This window comes from Oratosquilla oratoria, chromosome 12 (assembly GCF_046742065.1).
Source record: "Oratosquilla oratoria isolate Oo_2021 chromosome 12, ASM4674206v1, whole genome shotgun sequence".
Classification (NCBI taxonomy): domain Eukaryota; kingdom Metazoa; phylum Arthropoda; class Malacostraca; order Stomatopoda; family Squillidae; genus Oratosquilla; species Oratosquilla oratoria.
The window spans coordinates 46325861-46336527 of NC_134788.1; the positions used below are offsets into that span (position 1 = coordinate 46325861).

General features: G+C 38.7%; 1 protein-coding gene across 1 annotated transcript; it reads left to right on the top strand.

The window, feature by feature from the left end:
* The first annotated feature begins 288 nt into the window (after positions 1-288).
* On the top strand, positions 289-5228 carry LOC143030740 (uncharacterized). The gene is made up of 3 exons (XM_076193942.1): positions 289-351; positions 2110-2170; positions 2427-5228. The coding sequence occupies exon 3, from the start codon at positions 2970-2972 to the stop codon at positions 4248-4250; it is 1281 nt and encodes a 426-aa protein (XP_076050057.1). The 5' UTR covers positions 289-351; positions 2110-2170; positions 2427-2969; the 3' UTR covers positions 4251-5228.
* The last annotated feature ends 5439 nt before the right edge of the window (positions 5229-10667 follow it).

Sequence of the window (10667 nt, forward strand, 5' to 3'; positions counted from 1 at the left end):
TTTCAATTCATATTTCTAATCTTGCCATATAACTTTACTAAACAAGAAACTGTTTTCGATAAAAAATATGAGCCGTTGCTCATTAGTGAACTGTAGACTAACAAGTCAAAGCAGTAGTTTAGATAAGCTTCAAGAAAAAACTAATAAAACTAATTATGTCTTATCTAATGTGTATGGCTTTGTAACTAAAGCTCTCGCCTAAAAGATAAATGAACTGGTGGCATCTTTGCTCAGCTAATCAGAACATATGAGTGTATGTTCTTTACAGTAACTGATATACTCCCCTCTTGACAATTGAAGCTTTACTGATTTTTTTTTTAGGATGGTCGCAGGCAATCAGGTGATTGATAGGTGAGTTGCCAAGTATTAATATAATATGATTATAATAACATGGCATTTGCCGTTGGCGGTGTATATCTGTCACATCCCATACATGGCAATTGCCGTGGATGGCAGTGTAAGGGTTAAATTGGATGTAAGTATGAATCATCTTAGTAAGAATCTTTTGAAATATTTCCCACATCTGATCTACAGGTCTTTCGCTTAGAATTGCCTCCCAATCTGTAAGCTGAAGCTCCTGATGTAGTCTTATGAACTGAACTTTACTAAAATCAGGTATTTTAGATGCACATGTATCTATTCTATCTCGCACCACCCCATCCATGTATAAATTGAACAGCCAGGGTGACATAAAACATCCCTAACAAAGTTCCACCTTCACCTCAAACCACTCACTCTCTCCATTTCTAATCCTGACACATGCACTACAACTCTCGTAAAAACTCTTGACAGCTTCTAAAAGCTTTCCTCCTATCCTGTATATCTGCAATACCTCCCACAGTGCCTTCCTGTCTACCTTGTCATAAGCCTTTTCCAGATAGATAAAAGCCCAAAAAACATCCTTACCTTTTCCTATAGCTTTCTCACATATCTGTCCTACCACAAAAATTTGATCTACACAACCTCTACCTGTCCTAAATCCACACTGTTCCTCACCAATCTCCCTCTGTTCCTCTCCTAATCCTCTCAATCAAGACCCTCCCATAAGCCTTCCCAACTACGTTTAACAAGCTAATCCCTCTGAAACTACTACACTCACACTTGTCCCCCTTTCCCATGCAAAGTGGAACTATACAGGTACTCCTCCAGTCCTCCGGCACTCTACTCTCTCTTAAACAAACATTAAATATCCTCACCAGCCAGTGCACCATAACTGTACCTCCTTTCTTCAGACATTCTGCATGGCATCCATCCAACCCAGGTGCCTTACCTGCTCTCATCATCTTAACAGCTGCTTTCACTTCATCCTTCCTTATTTCTCCTTCATTTTCCTCACTCATCACTCTCATTTTCTTAGCGCTTCCCACTGCAACTACCTTTCCCTCCCTATCCTCCTTCATATTTAGCAACTCCCTAAAATACTCTGCCCGCCTTCCTCTCACTGCCTTCTCTTTCATTATCATCTCTCCATCTGCACCTTTTACCTTTTCTTCTCTACTTCTCTTCTACACCCTTCTTTGTTTCCTCATCCCACCACTCACTTCCCTTTCTTCTGTTTCCTCCCAATCTTTTTGTTCCGTACACCATTTTTGCACACTTAGTGGTATATATATATATTTTTTTATATTCCATTTTATCTATTTATTTTATTTATTATTATTATTATTTTTTGTCTTAATGTTGTACTTACAAGTGATTTAATCCTGTTGGGTCTAGGTGTGCATTTTGTTCATGTTTATGATGTGTTGCTTGACTGACATGAAGGAATCAAATGTTACTCCAAGTGGGTGTTGTTGATAAAGAGTCATGGTATGTATTTGTGTTCCGCTATGTAGTTGGTGAGAAGAATGGCTGTGTATTTGGTTGGAGCTATTTTGAGTTTATTTGTGGTGAAACAGGTGTTGAATGCGTTGAGTTATGGCTGTTGTATTTATTTGGCTGTCTAAATTATGGTGTGTGTATGTAGTTACCTCGTCTGTGTAGGTGATTTGGGTTCTGAGGTGTGGGGTTTGTTTATATCAAGCATGTGTAGATTAACTAATGTGGAATGTTAGGGAGTTATATCAGAATATGACTGCTGTTACCGTCTGGGCCATTCTTTACTTTCAGATCTTGTGATATGAGGAAAAAGCTAGAAGAACAAAATTTGAGCCATTCTGGTCACGGTGGGGTGAGTATGCATGTAGACTTTGGGTGATTTTCAGCACATTTCTAATGACAATGTAGAATGGAATATATCATAGCACCATCTCTGTTAGTGCTACTACCTATTTTATGTTAGGTGGTGGCAAGTACATAGTGTCTGTTTAGGTACAAAAGGACTTGAGTATGAAATGGTTTGTGTACAAAATATCCACTATTCTATCACAGTGCATTACAGATTTTCAAAGAGATAAATGTCAACCATACAAACACATTTTTTCCAGGATGAGAATACCTATCATCATTTCTTTGGAAGAACTACCCGTATATTCCACATGCGTCATATGATGATAAGGATCCAGTGTGACATCTGCAGCACGGCTATATCACGAGTCATCGTAGATATTGTGTAATGACCCACACTACAGAAGCCTTTCCAGTGTGACCTGTGTGATTCTGCTTTCTCACCAAGGGATGTTCTCACAAAACATATGAGGACCCACACAGGAGAGAAGCCTTTCCAGTGTGCCTGCCCTGTGCAATTCTACATTTTCACAAAGGGATGTTCTCACATCTTATATGAGGATCCACATAGGGGAGAAGCCTTTCAAATGTGACCTGTGCAATAGAGCTTCCTCACAAAAGAATAACCTCAATTTCCTTATAACCCACACTCTAGAAAAGCCATTCCAGTGTGGCCTGTGCAATTCTGCTTTCTCAGTAAAGGGATATCTCTAAAAAATATGAGGACCCACACAAGAGAAAAGCCTTTCTAGTGTGCCCTGCACGATCTTGCTTTCTCACAAAAGAGTGATCTCACAGCAAATATGAGGACCCACACAGGAGAGAAGCCTTTCCAGTGTGTTCTGTGCGATAAAACTTTCTCGCATAAGAGTCAATTCACAGAGCATATGAGGATCCACACAGGAGAGAAGCCTTTCCAGTGTGACCTGTGTGACAAAGCTTACTCACATAAGAGTCATCTCACAGAGCATATGAGGACCCACACAGGAGAGAAGCCTTTCCAGTGTGCACTGTGTGGTTCTGCTTTCTCACAAACGAGTTCTCTCACACAACATATGAGGACCCACACAGGAGAGAAGCCTTTCCAGTGTGACCTCTGCGAGTCTGCTTTCATAATAAAGAATGACCTCATCCGGCATATGAGGACCCACACAGGAGAGAAGCCTTTCCAGTGTGACCTGTGCAATTCAGCTTTCTCACGAAAGGATCATCTAACAGAGCATATGAGGACCCACACGGGAGAGAAGCCTTTCGAGTGCGCCCTGTGCAATTCTGCTTTCTCAACAAAGAAATACCTCACACAGCATATGAGGACCCACATGGGAGAGAAGCCTTTCGAGTGCGCTCTGTGCGATTCTGCTTTCTCACAAAAGAGTCATGTCACAGAGCATATGAAGACCCACACGGGAGAGAAGCCTTTCCATTGTGCCCTGTGTGATTCTTCTTTCTCACAAAAGAGTAGTCTCACAATTCATATGAGGGCCCACACTGGAGAGAAGCCTTTCCAATGTGACCTCTGCAACTCTGCTTTCACAGTAAGGAAATCCCTCACAGATCATAGGAGGACCCACACGGGAGAGAAGCCTTTCCAGTGTGCCCTGTGCGATTCTGCATTCTCAGCAAAGAGTAATCTCTCAAGACATATGAGGACCCACACAGGAGAGAAGCCTTTCCAGTGTGCCCTGTGTGATTCAGTATTCTCACACAAGGGTGCTCTCACAGTTCATATGAGGATCCATACAGGAGAGAAGCCTTTCAATTGTGGCCTGTGCGACAAAGCTTTCTCATGTAAGAGTATTCTCACAGCACATATGAGGACCCACACGGGAGAAAAGCCTTTTCAGTGTGACATTTGTGATTCTGCTTTCTCAAAAAACAATTCTCTCACAGAGCATATGAGGACCCACACAGGAGAGAAGCCTTTCGAGTGCGCCCTGTGCGATTCTGCTTTCTCACGAAAGGGTCATCTAACTGGGCATATGAGAACCCACACGGGAGAAAAGCCTTTCGAGTGCACCCTGTGCGATTCTGCTTTCACACGAAAGAGAAGTCTGACAAAGCATATGAGGACCCACACAGGATAGGAGCCTTTCCAGTGTGACCTCTGCAACTCTGCTTTCACACTAAAGAAATCCCTCACAGAGCATAGGAGGACCCACACAGGGGAGAGAAGCCTTTCCAGCATGCCATGTGCGATTCTGTTTTTTCAAAAAAGGGTGGTGATCTCACAAAGCATATGAAAACCCACACAGGAGAGAGAAGCCTGTCTAGTGTGACCTGTGCCATTCTGCCTTCTTAACAAGGGTTATCTCACACAGCATATGAGGACCCAGACAGGAGAGAAACCTTTCCAGTGTGACCTGTGTGATTCTGCTTTCTCACTAAAGGTTATGTCACAAAACATGAGGATCTATCCAGTGTGACTTATGTAATGCAGCTTTCTTACAAAAGAATCACCTCAAATATTAGGTGATGACCCATACAATAGAGTAGCCTTTCCAGTGTGACCTGTGCAATTCACCATTTTCACAAAAGAGGTCTCTCAAGCTTCACATGGGGACTCACACTTGTCAGAAATCTCAGTGTGATCTGTGTGATGAACAGTGTGCCTCTAAACTGTGTGCTTGTGTGTGTGTGTGTGCACACATATTTTACAAGTAGTGCACAAAGAGAAAAGTGCACACACAGTATTAAGATGAAATTTATTTTTTTTACTCAAAAAATTGTATAATTTCATAACGATGAATTCAAAAATATATGATTTTGATAATGTATATAATGAGTGGGTGAATGTCAAAGACAGAAGAGAGAAGAAATAAGGAGTTAGAAGCTAGAACTAAAGCTAAGAATTAGAAATGGACTTATTTCATTATTTGTAGCTATTTGCAAAATTAGAAAGTTTAGATAAAGGTAATTAGTTATTAGTCTTATATTTTAAACTTTATTTCATACTAATCAGATATAAAATGCATTTTAGATATTTTTATCAACTCTGTCATTGTTGCCACACATTGTAATCTTGGAATACTAAATCAGTGCAAAAGAAAAATAAATAAAATTAAAATATATGCTTACTGTTTTGTCTTATTTATGGAAAACAAAATATAAAAGGTTATTTCATATACTTAATAAAACATTAAACTAGATGGCACTCGGAAAGTGCATAACTCCACCATTGTCAGGGTTACAAAATGAATGAAGTTAGATTTGTCCACATTATGATAGAAGGGGCCAGTTTGTATATAGCCCATGAAATTTGTATACAATCTATAAACGCCAGGGTTATAAGTTAGAAAACACCTTGTGTCAGCATACACATCTGAATCTGCATCAAAATGTATTAACTTATTGGCCTTTCCACAAAATTTCATCGAAATTTATCTAAGTTTTTAGTAATTATTGCTAATAAATGCTGGCAAAACATAACTTCCTTAGTGACTCGCATTGATATGCACATACTTTGCAATAAGGCAAACTTTACACACAAATTTCTGCGTAACAAGGTGAAATTTATAATGCAAACATTTTATTTAGTAGTGAAAAAAAGTGCCAGACCATTAGATGTCCGTGCTGATTCTCTTGAGATATCAGTTTTAAAGGGGAAAGTGTCACGCCTTAATGTAAATATAATAAAATATTTCATGTGTGCCATTGTCACGCCCTTGAGTTAGGATTGCAAAAATTTTAAGAATTGAATGTGTGTAATTGTGTGCCTGTTGTAATTTACATCAACTTTTTCTTGTGTTGCATTAAAATGTTTAAATTGTAATTTATATTACATTAGTTGTATTGCAATCATATTAAACATCATGTGTTGCTATATAGATTGTGTGGAGGTGTGAGAGAGGAGGGAGGAGATATACATCCGGGAAGTATGTTCCCGACGTCCGAGCCATTGACGTAAGGACTGCCTGGCACTCCGCATAAATGCGCAATATTGCCGTCATCAGCAAAGGATATTAAAAGGAATGAAAACAGGGTGGCCAGACGTCCTACATTAGGCAGGACAGTCCTGTTTTTCATCACTCCTCAGTCCAGTGCAACCTTAAGCACGACTTTAACATGTCCTTTTTGAGGCCTGTCTAAAAAGAATGACATAAATAACCTTACATATACTAGTGGGAATTGAAGGCCACAATGACCATTGATATATTTCTATTATAATTATATGTAGTTGCCCTTGGTAACACAATGCGCGGGGCTGCAGTATATGTCTACGAGTCAAGATATCAATGAAGTACACGTTGGAGTCTGAGATTCCGACTCTGAATCTCTGAGACGGCTAGTCTACCAAAGGCAGCAGTGGTGAGTGGTTGACTTTATTTTTAGCTTCTATTAAACTGTGGTATTTGAGCCCTCCCCCCCCCACCACACACACACACAAAATGCCGAAAAGAAAGGCTACATTTAACCTTGAATGGGCCAAAGAATTTGAATGTTTTGCTAAAAGCAGAAATGGTGAATTTCATGCACTTTGTACACTATGCCCTTGTGTTGTGGTTATTAGCGGTACACGAAAAAATGCAGTTGAACAACACTACTAGTGCCACTGATAAACTGATAACCATAAAGTTCACTCACGTAATAGTACTGGACTGGCATTGTTGTAATTTTCCTGCCCATTTCTATAATCTCAAGATGACAAGATAATGTCTGCATAACGATGTAAAATGTACCTTGCTATGAAACATTATCAGTCACAAACAAGTGTTGATTGTGGAGTTAAAGTTGACGAAGAAATATCTAGTGACTGATAGTGAAGGATATAACATGTAGGAAATCTAAAAAAAAAAAAAAAAAAAAATCTGTGTGAAAATATTCTAGCCCCGTATTCTGTACAAACACAAGTGGAGTATATCAAATAACTGGTTTGCTCTTTGACCTTTGACCTCGTGCCGGGGGTGCCAATTGTACACCCACACCACAAAATCACATCCTTGAAATTGTATATCTTGAAACTATGCAACGTTGTCCTCACAGCCTTCCTCATACGTCCTTTCTTCCGTGACGACGAGGCACTGCTGTAGATAGAGGTTGCGAGTCTTGACTAATTTTGCACTTTGGATAACCCCCCTTGGTCCATAGGTTGAATCAGGGCAGTCGTGTTTGGTGGCAGGAACAAAACTACTACTACTACCACTATAGAGTTGAGGTGATTAATTATTCAATACAAACATAATTTATCTTTTGAGCTCTTCATAGTCCATCTTCAGGTTGCTGTCTGCAAGGTCAATGAGCATTTGTGCTAGTTGTCCACCACGCATTGGCTTATTTGAATAGTCGTTCAATCTAATGTTCCATATCATGATGCGGTTTGCCATAATCTCAAGGAGGATGAATATTTCCTTTCCTTTCACAGTCGAATTAGTTTTGATGACACTATAAAAAGAAAACTGGACAATGCACCCATGGAGCTGCGAAGCGTACACACCCATACAAACTGCAGTCGTCGTCTGGGCTCGACTGAGTCATCTATTCACTTCTCAAACGCTAAACGCGAGCGGTAAAGTTGAACATGTTCAACTTTATCGCAGCGTCAAACAGACGCTGTAAATTCATTATTCTAGTCGTTAGCGAATAGAATCCGTCCTTAGATGCCTTCACCAGCTTGTCCAAAGCGAAAAGCAGTGCCGTGTCAATCAATCAATCGGTGAAATCAGCCATCCTGAGTCCATTGCTGAACAAAGTCCTCCTTCATAGCATTCCATGAATCACACGACTGCGCCATCCTCTGCCATGTCACTTCTGCAAACTTCTCGATCTCATCTCTCCACCTTCTGTCTGGTCTCCCTCTTCCACGCTTCCTATTTCATGGCGTCCACACAGTAAAACACTTGCTCCATCGCTTATTAGTCGTTCGCACTAACGTACCTGCCCAATTCCACTTCCTCTCTTTTACATCCTCCACGATATTTTTCACTCTAGTCTGCTCTCTTAACCAATTGGCTCTCGGTCTCTCAGTGTTATTCCCATCATTGATCTCTCCATTCTCCTCTGTGCAGTCCATAGCTTTGTTTCCATTGCCTTTGTCAGTTTCCAAGTAACCTGTAGATTATTGCCGGTAGAATGCATTGATTGTAAACTTTACGGGTGCATCTAATGACTATGAAAGTTATGTATCAATACAGAGAGATTTAAAAAAGACAATAAGAAAAAGAAAACGACAATACGAAATGAACATCGCTGATAAATCCAAAGAGAATCCCAAAGAATTCTATAGTTACATTAGAGATAAAAAGGTTGTTAGGAATCACATTGGTCCACTATTATCTGCTGACGGTCAACTTGAATATTCAAATGAAGGAATGTGTAATATCTTAAACAATTATTTTAGCTCGGTATTCGTAAACGAAACACCTCAAAGTGAATTCCAAACTGAAACCTGTGAAAAGTCTGGGGTAAACTTACTCACTACGGTAAATATAACAAAAGAAAAAATTAAAAGGTGTATAGACAAACTCAAAGTTAATAAAACACCAGGGCCTGACGGTCGAAAACAGAGAGTTGTTTTAAATGGAAAAACTTCTGGATGGAAAAGTGTTGCAAGTGGAGTTCCTCAGGGTTCCGTTCTTGGGCCACTTCTATTCATAGTATATATAAATGATATAGACCATGGACTAAAATCTACTGTTTCCAAATTTGCTGATGATACAAAACTGTGCGGAGTGGCAAATGATCACTCAAACCAATTAGATATTCAAGAATATTTAGATCAATTACAGCAATGGTCTGAAAAGTGGCTAATGAAATTTAACACAAGTAAATGCAAGGTAATGCACATAGGTAAAAATAACAGTAAGTACGATTACAAGTTATTTGGAAATTCGTTAACAAAAGTGGATAGTGAAAAAGATCTCGGCGTAATTATCAGTAACGACCTCAAATCATCCAAGCAGTGTATTTCAGCCTCTGAGAAAGCAAATAAGATTCTAGGACTGATTGCGCGATCTTTTGATTTCAAAAGTCCATCACTCATTAACAAGCTATATAAATCGTTAGTTCGTCCACATTTGGAATATGCTGTTTCCGTATGGTCACCAAATCTCATTAAAGACATTGACAGACTGGAAAAAGTACAACGGCGAGCCACAAAACTGATTCCAAATATCAAAAATAAATCATACGAAAATCGACTTAAGCACATGAATCTGTTTTCCCTAAAAAAGCGTAGACTCAGAGGTGACTTGATACAGGTCTTTAAGATTTTAAAGGGAATTGACAACATCAAAAGTGACCAAATTTTCACATTGAATGAGAATCAGACAAGAAACAATGGTCTCAAACTGTCCGGAAATAGATTCAATTTGGAAGTAGGTAGAAACAACTTTGCCAACCGTGTAGTTAATGAATGGAATAAACTTCCTGCACAGGTAGTGCAATGTAGTTCAGTTCGAAGCTTTAAGAATCATTTAGATAGATACCTAAGTAAGATGCTGTAATGATTATAATTTATGTTATATTATTTGTTTTTGTTTTGTTATAATTTGTCTGTCTGATTTTCATTTATTATTAGTTATATGTCAATTTATAATCATTTACTATTTACCTTTTTGTTTGTTATTCAACTATACCTATGCATTTATTTATGTATTTTATTTGTTATTTTTACATTATTATAGTTTTAATTTATTATTAATATGAATTTTTTTTTATCCGACCAAGATATGGATCAAAAGGTCTCCTGTCGGCATGCTCCGCCTTTGTAATCCTTTGTAAAAGGTAGAGAGCCTCTCAGGATTTTATTACACTTACCAAACACTTTCCAACCGATTGCAATGTGTCTTTTTATTTCATTATCATGACCTTTTGTAATTTTTACCATCTGGCCTAAATGATTATACTCTTCAACTTCTTCAAGACTCTCACCATCAATTAATTATGATCTCTTTAATTTGAACTTTCGTGTTGAACATGACTTTGGTTTTACTCGTATTCATTTTCAAACCTATTTTGAGACTTTCCTTGTTCAGATCACCCCGCATATTTTGTGTCTTCTGCTTTTTTCTGAAATAAGAATACTATCATCCGCAAATCTTAGGTGGTTCAAACATTTGCCATCAATCTTAAAATCTTTCTCTTCCCAACTCAACCTGCTGAAAATATCTTCCAAACATACTGTAAATAATTTGGGTGAAATTGTATCGCCTTGCCGTACTCCTTTCTCGATCTTGATGTTTTCTGTGTCTTTATATAGTCGAATTATAACAGTACCTATCGCATAAATCTTTTCTAGAACTATTACGATCTTTACGTTTGCACCCTGCTTGCGTAGCGAGTTTAGTACTGCTATTTGTTCTACTGAGTCAAAGGCCTTCTCGTAATCTACAAAAGCTAAACACAGGGGTATATTGTATTCTGTCGTTTTCTCGATTAATTGGTTTATCATCTGCAAATAGTCTAGAATAAAATATCCGCTCCTAAAGCCTGCCTGTTCTCTCGGTTAGTTTCCATCTAAAACCTGACTTGGTCTATTTGTAAGGATCTTGGAGAATACTTTATAT